This window comes from Lathamus discolor, chromosome 5 (genome assembly GCF_037157495.1).
Source record: "Lathamus discolor isolate bLatDis1 chromosome 5, bLatDis1.hap1, whole genome shotgun sequence".
In the NCBI taxonomy this organism is placed as follows: Eukaryota; Metazoa; Chordata; class Aves; order Psittaciformes; family Psittacidae; genus Lathamus; species Lathamus discolor.
The window spans coordinates 98,969,867-98,987,098 of NC_088888.1; the positions used below are offsets into that span (position 1 = coordinate 98,969,867).

The 17,232-nt window shown below is 37.0% G+C and overlaps 1 protein-coding gene across 1 annotated transcript in view; it reads right to left on the reverse strand.

Annotated features, from left to right (window-relative positions):
• Positions 1 to 17,232, reverse strand: part of NBAS (NBAS subunit of NRZ tethering complex) — a 182,627-nt gene that overhangs the window by 133,271 nt on the left and 32,124 nt on the right. The window contains exons 20-24 of the mRNA XM_065681650.1: positions 16,533 to 16,637; positions 16,106 to 16,242; positions 2,762 to 2,845; positions 2,089 to 2,242; positions 499 to 684 (exon numbers count right to left, since the gene is read on the reverse strand). Coding sequence (XP_065537722.1) covers positions 499 to 684; positions 2,089 to 2,242; positions 2,762 to 2,845; positions 16,106 to 16,242; positions 16,533 to 16,637 — 666 coding nt within the window. The remainder of the gene's footprint in view (positions 1 to 498; positions 685 to 2,088; positions 2,243 to 2,761; positions 2,846 to 16,105; positions 16,243 to 16,532; positions 16,638 to 17,232) is intronic.

Here is a 17,232-nt window from a genome sequence, read left to right on the forward strand (position 1 = left end):
TAAAGCTTAACCCTGTGCCTACGACAAAACAAACAAACACCACAACAAAAAAGGCACACTAAAAGTGTTGAATTCTTGCTGAATTAAAGGTTTTTCATCAGAAACATGTCAGCCACTAACAGTATCTTTATATAGAATCATAGAATAGTTAGGGTTGGAAAGAAATCACAGAATCATAGTTAGCGTTGGAAAGGACCTTAAGATCATCTAGTTCCAACCCCCTTGCCATGGGCAGGGACACCTTCCACTAAAGCATCCCACCCAAGGCTCTGTCCAACCTGGCCCTGAGCACCGCCAGGGATTGAGCATACACAGCTTCCCTGGGCAACCCATTCCAGCGCCTCACCACCCTTACAGTAAAGAACTTCCCCTGTGTAAGTTTTAACCTATTACACCTTGTCCTATCACAACAGTCCCTAAACACATAAACATACATAGGATCCAGGGTAACCCAAATTACTGGAAATCAAGATATACCGATTTATTCAAAATACTTACATTCTTCATCAGCAGTCTCAGCTTTTCAATGTCCTTCATTTCTACAAGTTCCTTCAAAGTTAAGGTTCGATCACCATCAGTCTCATAAACTACTGTCTCAAGAGTGATCAGGTTGTCACAAAGCACCTGCAGACCAGGAATATTCCTCTCCATGCCGAGACGAACAAGGGACAGAGCACAGTCCACCTGAAAAAATATAAAAAAAAAAAAAACCAAAAAAACAAAACTCTGCTGTACAGGTGTTCACCAAAGAAAAAAACTGAAGTCCAACCTGTGCCCTGTGTGGGCATATATTTTATTTTCTCCTTGTTCCTTTTGTTAATAGGCAGTTCTAAGTTCCCAGAAGTTTTATGAAATGTATATTCCTAAATGGACTGCTCTTCTCAACTTTATAAAGACCAAATAAAATGTTTGATCTTAGTGGATAATGCCATTATAGGCTTTTGACCCACATGTATCCTATTGATGTTTGTAGATTAGGAGAATACTATTCTTTCTGGACATCACACACAGAGGCAGATCACCTCATCTCACTGCATTGAAAATGAAGGATTGCTTTAAACTAAGACAATCAGATAACTGACTGAAGTTATGACTAGTTCTGCATGTAATGTGACTTCTCTATCTGACCATGAATTAATTAATTTTAATTGTTGTCTTTTATTTCACAGAAGATAATGACAGTCTTTCTCCCTGGTGACTGAAGGTACCTTTATATGAAAGGTTTTGATTTCAAAGAACACAATATTGGCTGTACATACCTAGTGAGGCAGACTTAAGTCTGAAAGAGTAGAAAGCAATTTCATTTATACTTTAGTAATTTAACTGATCCTTGGAAGTTGCTTTTATTTCCATACCTACTGATAGGCTGTTAAGATCACAGGGAAATATGATTAAAGAACCTCAGAGGACTGCAAACTTGAAGAATAAAAGAATTTGCCCATCAGAACTAACTCACAGTGATACTTCCAGTCAACCTCCTTTTCATGCAGCTAAATTGGCCTGAGAAGCAATAACATACTGGAGCACAGTAGTGATAAGCTCTATTCTTACTTGCAATGCTTAGCTTTACCACACAGTGTTTCCGAAACTCTTAAAATATGAAGGAAATAAAGCACAAATAAGCTGCACGGTAGTCCCATGACAGTACTACGCATTGGCATATGACAGTAACTTGACTGCCACATACTGTGTCATACATATATAGGTATCATGTGAAAGACAATAAAACACGTCTCCCAATACTCTGTGCACAAGATTCCCACAGTTACAAACAAAAGTGTAATGGTAAACATTTTTCATGGAACTACGGAAGCACTACTGTCTGCTATTATAAGTAAAGTGAAAGAGAATGTATCAGCTTCCTATTCATTCCTATGGATCAATTATGTGGCTGAGCAAACTTTAAAACAAGCATAAGTAACACTGCAAATGAAAAGCCAAATACTTCACAAGGCACACTGAAGATTGAGAAACAGTGTGGACTAGTGAGGGAAAAACGTCCCATTAATACTTGTTAAGACAGGATTCTGTTGAAGAAGGCTGATCAGCCTGAGGCAGCCATCATCATTTCCTCACTGATTTTCTCACCTGCATCGAGTATTTTTCAATTTCCTGTGCTCTGCTCAAATACCAATCAGTAACAAGATCTACTGAGAGGTCAGCAGTCCTGTACTTCAGTAACTCAGGTTGTGTTTCATACAGAAATTCACCTTCATCTTGTAAAGTTGGTTCAACAGTCATCCTTTAAAAAGAAAAAAACAAATGTTTACGTATACATTTTCTCACATTCTTTGTTTACATCAGTGTTTTCCTAAAATTTCTAAAACCACACCAAAAGATACAATTGACCTATTATCACACCAATAATCTGATGAGACTCAAATGCCAATCACAGTGTTAATTTTTGTCTGCAAAGTAACCAGAGATTCCAAACATGAGACAGATCATGAAAGAAAGAATCTACTAAAGACACAGATATGCCCAACTTCTGCTTTTCATCTGTTCCTCACACAGTGAAAAGCAGTTCTGTGATCCGTTAATGCTCCTATGATAATATTACGGCTGACAAGTAATAAAATAAATATATCATGATTTCCAGAAGTAACCTCCCCCTCCCACACATTTGCAAAAGTCACTCCTCGCATAATCCCGCTGAATATACTGGTTATTGCCCACATTTTAAGAATTAGTAAGTCAATTCTTTTTCTGACACATACATAAATACAGAAAAAACTTTTTGCTTTTCCCCCTATATACTTACCTGCATTCCGCTTTTTCACACCAGTCCTCCTCACGATGTTTCTGCTCATTCCAAGGAAGAATTTTCAGCGTCCCTTTCTTGTAACTGGTATAACAGAAAAGGGAAGCTTCAGACAATTTTTTGATCAATGAAATACAAAGCATCCACAAGTATTTCAGTGAATTCATAGTAAGCAATCCTTTAAGATTTATCACTTCTTAATGCAGATTTACGAGTGTGATTTTGCCTGTATATTACCTCTACAAACACATATTCTACCTATACCATTAAAGAGCCAGTAAATTAATACATTTATTTTCTTACTGACTATACCTTGAAAAACAAAAACAAAAAATCCAACAAATCCATTACAGGCTGTAAGAATTTTTATCACTTTGCAGTAAGTATTCTGACTTCATATACCATCATGGGAGACTGAAATGAGTAAAAATCTATGATCTTCACACCTTAAAAAACCCCATATAATTCTTCAAATGTCAGCACAATCCTTGTACTGAAACGAAACAAGATACGCCCTGCCGTACTGATCTTCTTAATGAAGTTTAATGAAGTTTTCTGACTACAAACTTCCACAGTGAAACAGTCTCTAAATATTGAGGTTGAAGTAAAAAAAAAAAAAAAAAAAAGATCTGTTTATGATGCAGATTAAAAACACCATGGGCTATTACTAGAATGATTAGTTATGGCTTTCTGTTGTAGGCTAGCTGTTTAAATAGCATGAAAACTTGAGAAACCCATGTCAAGCTACGCAGAACAAAGTACAGGGAAGAAAACAGCCACATAGGTTCTGGCATTTGTAGAAATAAGAAACAAACCACAGGCAAAGTAAGGACACTAAAGTTTCAGCATACTGGAGCAATAAGCTGTTTTAAGTCTCATTCATTTTCTCCTGACCCTGATAATAAATGGCAAGAGCAATACTACATGGACAATCCCTATTCATAAATTAACAGCCAATACAATCTTCTCATCCCTTGACAGGCAGCACTGTAACTCCGTGGAGTGAGAAAGTTATCTTTATCAGTTGAAATGTCAAAGAACAGAAAAGTCAAGGAGTGATTAATGCTCCCTTCCAAAATACAAAATCAAGACAGCACAGCAGGTCTTTATGTTACCATCAATAATGCTCTCCTTTTCTACGTTCTGTAGCACATAAAACTGGACAAAATTTTATTACCCGAGACAATTTTTTTCATAGCGAATTTTTTGCATTCACTCCCCAGTAGGCTTGAGAAGACATTTCAGTGGGATTGTTTGTTCAGCTGTTTTAACTGGATTTTGTTTCAGGAGATGTCTGTTCATGGCTCTCTAAAGTAAGAGCATCCCACCTGAATAAGTCTTCCTATATAACTGTAAAGCCCCTAGAGAAACTTTTGCTTTGGTTTGGCTTTTCCTTTACTGATTGGCTTTGTTGTTACTGAGAGAAAGAAGTCATGCAAAATAGTAAGGAAATAGGTTTTTAATAGATACTTAATAGATATTTAAACTTCAATGCTTTCCTTTTTTGGATAACAAATCACTGACAGATAAAATCCCTAGATATAAGCAAAGACAGCAGAAGTTTAGAACACAAATTTAAAGCTGCCCATGAACGTATATGTGATTGAAAAGGTCCAAGACATTCCAAAACTCACACACAGTCTCCTAATGCTGCTAGTCTCCTTTGCTGCCAAATGCTACACGGCACACGTCCTTCTTAAGCTGCCACATCCTACATACTTGCCATAGACATCACAAAGTAATTCTGGAATTACAGCTTCAGTTAAGAATTTTTTTCTTAACAGATTCAGTAGCATAACAGGTTTATAATTCAAGTTGACAAAACTTGCAACTTTTCTTAACTAATGTGCATGATCAGGATAAACTACATGTTTCTTCCCTGCACTTACTATTAACATGGTTGAACCATTTTCCTGATCCCGATAAACAATTACTGGAGACTAACAGTTTTATTTTTATGCAAGCAAAAGTTATCCAACCAGCCTAAAATCAAAAGTCACTAGATGAATCAAGTCAACAGACTGATGCTATCACCTATCTGGCCCTCCCCTCTTTTCTCCCCAACTCATTTCAGAAAAAAAACTGTATTTTCCTCTCCACATCTAAAAGTAGGCATTTTCTTCCCTTTCTTGTAACAAAAAAAAAAAAAACCAAAAAAAAACCCCCCTCAAAAAAAAAAAAACAAAAAACAAAAAAACACACACACACACACAAAAATCAACCAAAAAAACACCACACCTGGGTTTGTCTTCAAATTCAAACTGCTTCAAATATTTTCTAAAAGTACATCTTAAAATAGAAACCTTTTCAATTAACAGAAGTCGTGGATTAACTTCTCCAATACCCCATTATGGGTTATAGCTTCAACTAGAAGTTTATTGCTTAAAAAAATGCTTGCTGAAAAAGATCTCTCTCAGTTGGAGTTCCCAGGGTTTGCTCTCTTTGACAGTTACTTTGCTTCCTCGTTTCCCCTCACTGCCAAAATCCATTAAGTGAGGAAGCAATGTGCAGCTACGCCTCCCTCTGCCTACCCTACACAATAAGGTACAATAGAAAAAAGTTGGAAACTAGAGAGACAATCAATGTGAATAACCAAAGGTAAGTAGTGTGTGATCATCCCTTCTGTAAAAGCCAGAGGAGACTGAAGAATCCTTAAAGAAAGAAAACAATCAATACACTAAGATTGATACCAAGTTGTCGATTTTTTTTTCATTTCACTTACATAGGAAATTGCATTTCCTTGTCTTTACTTCCTGCAACACTGTAAGCACTGATGAGATCAGCAGAGCAACATTTAAAGTAAACAGCCGATACTCTTGTACAGCATATGCAGCTAAGCTGTTAACTACTCGCTGCACGACACAGAAGATAAAACACCACATATCTGGAATGAAAAACAAAGAATTCTTGGAATAAAGTGTCATGAAACTCTCTATGTCTAGAAAATATCTAGTTAAGGAAGATTTGAGCCACATATTATAGATACTTGAGAACCTTCAGGTAAAAGTTGCAATGTGCTTGCCTGTACCTATTTTTTTGCCTTGGCTCCTCCTGTTGTCCATTTGCCTTATGGCCAGATCTACCAAGACTAATGTCATCTTTCAGCACAAGATTTTGAAGGAATGAAACTTACAGGTGTCCACACACATCAATTCAAGATGTTCTATAAGCATACTTCAAAAGTTTTGAATAAAAGCTTAGTAACAGACCCCACCATGAAATGCTAAAGAGAAGACTTTTCAGTTCATAGGAATCATCATGCCATGCAATCTTGACTGGAAAACATCTACTCCAAGGTTAGAATTAAATCCTTTAAGTAAGGTGCATAGACAAGCCATGGAAAATTCTTTTTGAAGTATTTTCCATTCTGGCTCTATTTGGCATTTTGAAAGTATTCAGTTCACCATAGGAATAAATTGGGAGAAACATTTTAGATTCTTAAAGCTCTCACAAAGAGTCAGAGCAGCACTTAGTAACTATCTATCTATCTCCTCTAAATTCTGAAAGAAAGCAACATCAAAAAAACATACAACTGAAAAACATCTCATCCCTGAGAAATCAGCAATTATGGAAAGCCAGTTGTAACATACATTTCTTGGTGAGCAAAAAATCATGAGTTCACACAAAAAAACTCCAGCAAAACCCAGACCATTCAGAGCTGACTGCTAAGTTCATTCACACTCTCAGGAATGCTAAGAAAAATTTGTAACTCACTCGTGTCTCCATGCCTTTCTCATTCTTAAGAGTTTAGAAAAATAAAATTTGAATTCAAATACAAGGAATGGAATAAAACAATTTCAACACCAGCATAGGCTGGAAGACCCCCGTACCTGAATCCTTTATAAAGTCAAGGAAATTATTAAAATGCTGTATTTATCTCCCCATTTCTTACAAGGTTTTTTCTTAACTGATACTTATGGTTTAGCAAATTTATTTTTCCCTCAAATTTCCATTATCAGTAACTCCAGTGACTCATGCGGGAACAGAGAGCAGCAAAACTTTGGAAAAGTGGCTGTTAAAATTGAAGCAAATCAGCTGAGAAGGATTTTGGGTACCAAAATGCCACTGCAGTCTGCAAACTCAGAAACACAGCTGAGACAAAGAAGAAAGACAGATACATGAACACATACATGCAGGGTTTCCATTTGTTTTTTATAACAAGCAGCAAATCCAGCTGAACTGGGGCACACCCGATCCACCACATACAACCCTGCACACAGTGCATCAGCCTAACTGGGCTGGAAGTGGTGAATGCTGCAGGCATGGGTAGCTTGCCCTATGTGCAACATACACTCTATTCTTCTCCATTCAGAATTCATTAGTCTCTCTGATTATACTGCACAACTTTGTAGTTTTGTTGTAGAAACTGAAATCCCACAGAGGTCAGAGACATGTGCAGGTTAACTCTGCATGAAATTACAGATCTGGGGACAGATCACTGCCATCACTAAGGCAGATTGCCTTCTTTTCGTATTTAAAGCAACTATCAGCTGTGCCATACCGTAACTCTACACAAATATTAGCTGGTTTTAGCTGGTGTGTGTGGTGTATTTTTTTTTTCCATGTTTTTTTCTGAGGCACTGCTTCTCCCCCGCTTTAACTTTCCCTGCCTTTTCAGCAGTAGAATAAATATGATTGGAGCCCAGTAAATTGACAAATTGCAGAGATATTCAACTCCATTTCTTCAAAAGGAGCTGGCGTTTCCTGTATTGCTGTTTTCATCCTATTGTTTATATTGGCTTGGCAATTCTTCCCATTCTTCTCTTTGACAAAAGAGCTCCATACTATTGTAGTTTCCCTATCCTACCAACTGCATTTATTCAAACCTACAGATTATTTTTCTCTCCAAGGACAGGCTTTCAAAAAGGAAGGTCTAATTCAGTTTTCAGGTCAGAGTCCCATTCTTTCTATTACCAATAGCAACGGCATGTTGGGTTGGTTTTTTTTCCTTCAAGCAGTTCTGTCTCAAAGACTCATCTAGTTGAGCATGAGAATTTTTTTAAAAATCTTTTCCCTCATAAATGTGTGCACAACGAATCCAGACTCCAAAACTGTTTGGCAGCTGGGCAGTTTGCCCCAACACATCTATGAAACAATATCTTTTTGCTGAAAGGCACTTTTTTAAGAGTAGGTTTTGCATTTGGGGTTTTTTTTTCCTAAAAATATTTTGAGAGTAGATGAATCTTTGCTTTTTTTTTTTTTTTTTCTTTTAAATCACATCTCATCATCAGCAAAAACGTTATGAACAACTCTGCATTTGAAAACTTGTGTGTCACATACTGGAATAGTTCTGAACATAATGCATTTAAGTAAGGCACCAAGTATTGATCTGCTAGGGGTGACAAAGCTATATACGAAAGATATAAAAATGAAGCACCGCTTCCATCAATGGTTTTGTTTTCCAGTCAATGCTTTTGAAGAATGTGCTTGATCCCAATTTTATTTTCAAAATTATTTCAAATTTAATTTGGTGATAAGAGGAAGATAAAAGCCTGAGATTCAAATATTCTTTCACCCCTGATGACACTTGCACACTTACCAGAATTTATGATTTCTATATTTTACTACAGGTACACTGTAAATAATTTTAGACTTCACCTTCAAATCAGCACTTCCATAATTCCACTACATAGAGATATGGAGGCATGAAAAGTAGCCTATATTTAATATATACAGATATATATATGCAGGATCTGCAAGAGAAGTTTTTTAATTTAATCCAGAAACTCATTCATCCAAAGTCTGTATCTTCTCAAATAGCAAATGGGGAAATCATTTCTCATTCCTCTTGCTCTGCAATTATTACAGCTCTGGAACAGTTTTATTATGTCACAATTATTCTAGAACTGAGGATGAAATATAATAAGAAATGCATCCCAGATATTTAGCCTTAAACATCTATGTATTGCATTTTTCATACTGCATGAAAACATTCTTTTCTACCATTACAGTAGTTTAGTAGTGAATTATTAAATGCAACAATATAACTGATTGCATGTATTTGATATTGAATAGCCGGAAACCTATGTGATATAGAAGTAGTGGGCAGAGAGTGTAGCTCTTTATTTTCCAAGTATATCCACAGCACATGTGACAAATTAATCAAGACTGAAGTACAGCTGGTGCCTAAAACAGTGCAAAAAACACCACACATTTTGGAAAAATTGATCTGCATAAACTAGTGGAAAAAGTATCCCAGCTGCTTTTGGCTGCTGCTGGAAACTCCCTTTCAGAATTCCTGCTGTGCTCATTGTGTTGACAGGTCTTTTTAAGCAACTTTGCCACCAGAGGAGAAAAGTTATGTCAGAATTCACATAAACAAATGAAGCTAGGTTTTAATGATGTGCTTAATCTTTAATAGAATTTGAGGAGACAGGAACCTAGACTGAATAATCTGAATATCAGAAAAGTCAACCACCACTACACAACTGCAGTTTAGAAGCTCACCGTGCTGGTTTTTTTTTTTTCCCTTGATGTATACAATTAAGTTGTGAGGCAATAGCTTTCACAAAATCAAACTGGACTATTTTTAAAGACACAGCTGAACTCTGAGTAAGATCAAAGCTGTCATGATACAGTGAAAACAGTCCTTCAGAACTGTACATTTATAAAGTGTAATGAATGCTCACGAAAAAAATTTTGTTCTACCCCCGTAAAAAGATGGCAAACCAATAAGACAATGACAACAATACACTTTCATGAGAAGATTTGCAAAGGTAACCCAAGGACTATGTTCTAGACTATGCAGGCAAAAGACAGGAAAAGTCAGACAGGAAGAAGCCAGAAACGGGGAAAATCTTAGTGTTCTGTGGATAAACAGCACAGGCACAGTTCAGCTCACATGCTATTGGATGGTACGCAAAGGCTGCTACTGGCCTGCCTGAAACCTTCTCCATGCTGAACACATGCATCTCTCAGCCTTAAAATGCTCCAATCCCCAATCACCCTGGTGGCTCTCTGCTGAGTTCACTCCAGTTTACTGAAGCCTTTCCCGTACTGGGAGCCAGTATTCTAGATGCAGTTGAACCAGTGCAACAGTCTGATTACTCAATCTCCTGGCTGTTCATGCAGGACGTGCTGCTGGCCTTCCCTGTTGGCTTACGCCCTGCTTGTGCCCACCAGGGCCTCCAGGTCCTTTTCAGCAGAGCTGCTTTACAGTCAGTCAGTCAGTCAGTCTCCAGTCTCTATTGTTGTAAGTTTCTTCAGCTGCAGGAACAGGATTTTGTATTTCTTCTTGAAATCCCCAAGGCTTTTGCTGGCCTGTTCCTCCCTTCTGCCTGTCTAGGTCCCCTATAAATGACAGCTCAGCTGCAGCATAGCAGCTTCTGTATAACTTCCCTCCTTCCATAACGACAGCTCCCTAATAGCCTGAAGTTCTTTCTCCTCTTCAAAAACTCATGACTAATAACTCAGTAGTTTTGCCAGCTCACTTTCTGCAGCAGCTTTCTGACTGCAGTGAGCTGCTCCTGCGGCTTTCCAGATCCCCACATACGCCAATTTGCAGGAGAGCTTTTCTTCCTCCAAACCACTGCTTCAATTTTTTCATGGACCACAAGAACCTTCCCTGCTTCTACCAAGTCAATCCAGACAGGAATACGGATGTTATTATGACAAGTTAATCTTTCCCTTAAAAGTTATTTTTTCTACTTCATAGTGGAAGGTAAGATCGGAGGTTTTGGTTTGGCTTGGTTTTTTTTTAACTCCAAACACATCCTCAAAAATAATAAGCACATTGATCTCTCTACCTCTAAACTGTTTTTCTTCTTTCCCATAGTGCAAAGGAAGTGTATATAAAACTTATCCCCTTCCTATTTATTTCATTGTAGCACTATACAAATTAATTCAAACAAGAAGAACTGACCACCAGATTAATTAACATAAACATTTCTGAACATCACCAAAAAAAAAAAAAAGGCAGTTCAGTTTTAGAAGAGAACGTAATATAAAAAAAAAAAAAAATGAGGACTATATATTACACAGTTCTTCAGACATTCAGTCATCAAACCCATTTACATTCACATATTGAGAAGAGATAAAGCTTTAAGAGCTTTATTGAAACTGCAGTGCCACAGGCAGTAACTAAAAACCTAGTTCAGGAGAAGATATCATTAGGGAAAGGCAGAGTTAACTGCTTATGAACCTCTTAGTGTAAGTGTGCAGTATTTATCTGTTCATACATCAGAGTCAACTACATGGAAATTTTCAGGTTTTAAAAGCTTTACTAAGTTTTAAGAAGATATTTTGATTCCCACCCCAGTTCATCAGCCAGATGGAGTACATCCACATTCTCCAGTAAAAATTCACTTTCAGCCATGACTGAAAACCAATATTTGAGAAAGTAAAGGAATAAAAAAGCAGAAACATCTAAGATGTAGTAAAAATCTTCCCTCTAACGTAGCAACTAGTGTAATGTGCAATATAGCAGACTTACGGCTATTGGGGGAACCATACATTTGCATTTCCCCACCGTCTGTGAGTTTAACATGTGAGTGGTAATGTTACAATATAGGAGCTGAATGTAGTTACAAGGGAAAGAAAATTAAAAGAAAAGGCAATATACTCTGGTTATGTATTTATAATGGTAGTAAAGCATTATTTTCCCCCAAGATTATCTTTAAAAAACCTGAGGGCAACAGTCTTAACTATAGACTAAGAACACTAGATGTAACTATTAAAATAGAAAGAGCTATCATCTCCTTTGAACACCTAAACTTTTACCACCTTCACTCTAGCTGTCTTAAGAGATGAAGTCTGTGCATCTGATGCATTCTTGCGAAGGAGCATGAATCCAAATGACTAAGAGACAGCAAAGATTCAGAAGGCATCATTATAAAAGCAGCTAAGAAATAATATGAAATGAAGTAGGAAAACATCACAATCACAATTCAGGAAAAACACATTCCTGAGTAATGTCAAGTCTATCACAATACCAATTTGAGGCCAACAGGCATGTAAGACGCACCAATGCGTCTTATTATTTCAGATTCCTTCTTAATTCCGGGAGCTGCTGAGCTCATAAAACTCACAGTCCTTTTCAAGAGCCTCCTGAATACATAAACCCTCTGCTCAGACATTACAAACCTCCTCCTGAACAGTTCTGAGAGTGACCCCTCAAGATGCTAAGCTACAAAACACATGCCAAAACTGAGAAACAAAAGGATATCCGTCACTTGAGACTTTTCACAAGCTGATACAGGGAAAAAAAAATATCTATATATTTCCTAAAAACCTGGCCCAGAAGACAGAAAAAAGAAAGTCCTTTTACTTCCTCTTCTGTTATGCTGACTCTTCCTTGACTGACAAGACCTTAAAATTTTTGTGACACTGGTCTCTAAATGCCATCGTAATGGAAATGGCACGTGCCAGTAACAAGAAAAACAAATGCTTTATGACTACATAATGCACTAGCAAAATACACATTTGTCTCAGTAGGTACTTAAAAATTACTCTCTGCAGCTAAACTGGAGGCTCCAGACCAAAGGTAATGGCAGTTACAAAGCAATCTTTACAAAAACACAGGTAATGAAATTCTTCAAATACAGCACTTCCATGTGCATTCATGTGGGTGGTGGTGTACAGTAAGCAACTGTTTCAACGCTTTTGCCTTGGCAATAGCTAGACATGCCAATTTGTCACCTGTTTCATGTATAGACAAGGCAGCACCTGCTATACAATCTTGAGCTTCTCCTCAGCCAGATTCCCCTATAGATGGGGGAACTATGAGACCACACAGCGTTCTGTGGTGGAGTTCCATAACGGTAGGTGTCACCTCAGAAAGCTCCAGCTGGAAACCAACCTGATCATCATTTAAAGTGCTCCATGTACACAGACACAAGGTCAACTCCCAGCACTACTTCATCCTACACACACAGGGCCACATATGAAGACCTAGAACACAAACCATCGTCTGTTTTTTCTTTCCCTCCACCAAAATCTTTTCTGCCTCCAGAGCTGCACACTGCACACATTAAGAGGTCTCAGCTGCACAAGGCTGAGCAGCAAAGCCACCATCAACAAGGCATGAACAAGGCACTCTTTAAGCAAGGCCACCAGGGCAGGCTCTACTTTTAACATAGGCACTATTAAGCAGATGGTCCCTGTTAGTGATCTTATCACACGGACCACAGCAGCAAATTACCCTACTGGAATCTATTGGTACAGACAATTATGGCATTGAATTTTCAGAAAGGAAAAAAAAAATGTTAAAAAGAAATCACAGGAGAGATCTCTCTTTTTTGCAGCTGAAAGTAGAAAATCCTTCTGATACGCAGCATGGACCTTACTTCCTAGCTACAACAGCGTGAAATTTAAAAAGGAAGACCAAACTGATTCATTTCCTGACTCAGAAACCTTTATAAGATTTGTCTAGAATCAAAGTTCATGAAGACAGATTGAGTCATTCTCACCCCTTATCCTAAGACCCCTGTAATTACGACCTTCATAAGCTGAAAAGACACTAAGTGATAATACCACCGACATTTTTCCTACCTATTAAAATACTGGTGTTTATATTTCTGCAATGTTCTTCTTTTGCTTGCAAGATTATTACAGTCAGTACTTGCAACTTTTTATTATTACGTGGGAATAAAATAGTTTTGTAAATTGTACCATAACCTTGTTCAATCAGTTATTTTAAGACAAATTATGTCTGCATACGGTGTTCTATAGAGAAGTAAGCTAGATAGCACACTCTTTTAAACTGGATTTTATAACAACTATGTAACTACAGAATGCCAATAATTCTGTTCATACTAATAATCCATACAAAAAAATGCTAGAACTAAAGGCGAAATAAACTCACTTAAAATTACCAAGAATTTCGATTCTCTTTGATTCACGCATTCATTTTCATTAACGTAAAACAAGAATTGCTAAAAGCTGAAGCTACTTGGACTGGGGAGGAGGGAGGGAGACTTATCCCATTAAAAAAAAAAAAAAGCCAATAAAAAATAACTTGTTAAGATCATAAGAAAATGTGACTTTGTACAACTTAAGTCTACTTCATTAGTACAGTATTCTCATTAACAGGTATTTTATCAATACATATTTAATTCTATTAATAAGACAGAATTTTAGGGAGCATAGCAATACTGTAAGTACTGCTAGCAGTTTTGTAACAGGGAAACAGTTTTAGAAAAAGTTTAGATCAAATATACACTATCTTTTTATATGTGATGTGAATATATAGAATTTGGTCTCATCCCCATTTTGTAACTGCCCAAAGACAAACATTTCAAAGATATACAGTATTCATAGAATCATAGAATAGTTAGGGTTGGAAAGGACCTCAAGATGATCTAGTTCCAACCCCCCTGCCATGGGCAGGCACACCTCACACTAAACCATCCCACCCAAGGCTTCATCCAGCCTGGCCTTGAACACTGCCAGGGATGGAGCAATCACAACCTCCCTGGGCAACCCATTCCAATGCTTCACCACCCTAACAGGAAAGAATTTCCTCCTTATATCCAGTCTAAACTTCCCCTGTTTAAGTTTTAATCCGTTACCCCTTGTCCTGTCACTACAGTCCCTGACGAAGAGACCCTCCCCAGCATCTCTATAGGCCCCCTTCAGGTACTGGAAGGCTGCTATGAGGTCTCCATGCAGCGTTCTCTTCTCCAGGCTGAACAGCCCCAACTTTCCTAGCCTGTCTTCATACGGGAGGTGCTCCAGTCCCCTGATCATCCTCATGGCCCTCCTCTGGACTTGTTCCAGCAATTCCATGTCCTTTTTATGTTGAGGACACCAGAACTGCACACAATACTCCAGGTGAGGTCTCACAAGAGCAGAGTAGAGTAGAGTATTAACTGTTCTGCAAGCTGTGAATCTGGTCATAGCACTGAAAAGTTCTGTCTACCGCAGGAAGAAAGATTCAAACTATATACATCCATTTTTCAACAGCAGACAAAATTAAGTTCTTAACCCATAACTTCACATCTTTACTACTAGATCACTGGTAAAATATTTTATTATAACTGTCATTTTGCCGCTTGGCACATAAGTCAGTTTCTTAAACAAACAAACAAACCAACCACAACAATATAAAAAACCAAAACCATTAACAAACAACCTTTCAGAAAGAAGGGGAACCTATTTATGAACACCAATAAAATATCATAACCACATTTAAGAAGATCCTTCTTCTCTCCCTCTCACATTACAGATCTTGTAAAACTGAAGTTGGAATATATTTTACCAATTTTATAAACACTACACTGATTTCTCTTCATTGTCCTAACTGTTACCTTAAAGATTAAAACAAGTGTTTTCACGCCGTAACTACATAACTGTTCCTAATACAACCAACATTATAAAACGGGCACTGTTAAGTATTGGGTATCATGAAATAAAGGCAAACTTCTACTCAGAAAGGACAAAAGTTATAAGTACTATAAGCTAGGAAAAATTTCAGGGGAGTAACTTGATGAATTAAAACCCCCTCTTTTACATGCAGAACTATCCAAATGGGACTACCGAAACTTTGAAGTATAAAACTTAACTGTAATTCTGGAAGACTACAAAAAAAAAAAAAAACAAAAAAAAAAAAACCCAACTTTATTAGCTACTTCAAAAATTATCCCTCTGAAGTAAGGGTTCAAAGTCCTACTGTAAAATATTAAATAATGAAATCTGCCCAGTTCTTTATAGGTACTGAACAATACACTTCAAAACTAATTTCATAATTAAAGTGTTTAAAAGAAACACTAGAAGCAAAAAAATTATTCCAATTAATACACAGAACATTATTCCAACAATGTTCAAGGAAGACTCTCCTATAGAAATGTATATGAAATTGACAGTAAACTAACAATTTATACTGAAATGAAAGAGCAGGAATCACAGAATCACAGAATCCCAAGGGTTGGAAGGAAAGTATAAAGCTTTTCATAATTCTACCTAACCAAACGTGTAAGAAACGGTAAGAAAAAGATTGATGATTATGAAGTTACTGACTGCTCAATTTCAAAATCTTCACATTTAAAAAAAAAAAATGCAGAAAAATATAACTGCTTCCGGGAAGCTACACACTTCTATTATTCATTTCCTAATGTTGCCTGTCATTACGAACCAGTTACACTTGGACTTACACCTGTGAAAATGTGGGCAGTTTTGGGTCAGAAAAGGCCATGCTTCATCTTATGTGTAATGGACACAAGAACATTTAAAGTCCCCAGTTTTCCGACAATAACCAAAAGAGACCACAAAGCTGCTCTGAGTGAAACAAAGTAAAGCAGAAAACAAACCCTGGTCAAGAATATACAAACAAAGCTGCTTTTTTGATTAGAATAATACAAGGCTCAACAACCTAAGTATCTTTCTGGGTATCTATTGATGCATCCTTACCAAGCTTCAGGCAACAAGAAAGCATATTCATGTGGTGAAGTAGTCTCTGGAAAATTGGAGAGAATTGTCTGTCTGTGTGGAAGTACAGCTGATCCATGGAAAGTAAACAAAATTTCCAGGGCTCTGACATTGCTCTCCTAAAAGGCAAAACATTAAATTGCAGAACTAGCTTAAGACTGATTTAGACTGAAAAGAGCAAGAAATGTAAGCTTAGGTCATGCAACAAATATTTGATTTCAATATTATCTTTCGCAATAAAGAAAATTATTTCAGGGTCACTGAATATATGTATTTACAATCAAACAAGTATACCTCCTACCTCTTAAACTCCCACTGAGACTCAACCAAGTTCACAGGGGGAAAAATGCACTGAAATGCAGAAATCGATACCAAAACAAAATTAGTCTATCAAAATAAATATTAATACCCGAGCATAAGTTCTTGCTGAAAGTACAATATTCTGATTTCTGAACTTCTTGAAGAATTCAGCATCATAGTGCTGCTCAGCTGCATGAGGCCCTCCAAGGATTTCCTTAAAGAAAAAAGAAAAAAAAAAAAAAGGATAGGATTATAAAAGATTGAGTTCCATGCAAGATTTACAAAAGCATCAAAAAGTCTACATGTTTCTGTATCTTAGGATAAGTATGAGATATACACAGACAAGCATGCTGTTGGGTTTTATTTGTTTAGGTAATAAAAAAAATATACATTTTTGATTTATAAGCTAAGCCAATTCTCTGCCTTATTTTAATTAGGGTTTAGACAACGTAAGTTACAAAGAGATGTAGTAAAAGTCAAATGTGGCTAGTGCCAACTGCAAAGTTAAAAAACTAAATAAAATACAGTCTGACATTCCAAAAACTTTCACTTCAGTAAGCTTATGGAAGAATAGGATTCATCAGAAAATCTGAACAGAACTTGCTAATTAGACTGGCAGAGGAAAATAATAGCAATCCTGCACCAACTCCACATTCCATGTTGTTGCATAACTTAATATCCCACCGATACAGTATGTTCAAAGAAGGCCTCTGCCAAATTATACCTCTCAACACTAGAAACCAGCATTTGCAACAATAAGGCAGGAGAAACGTGGCAGCTTGAACAGGAAACAGCTTACTTTTATCAAG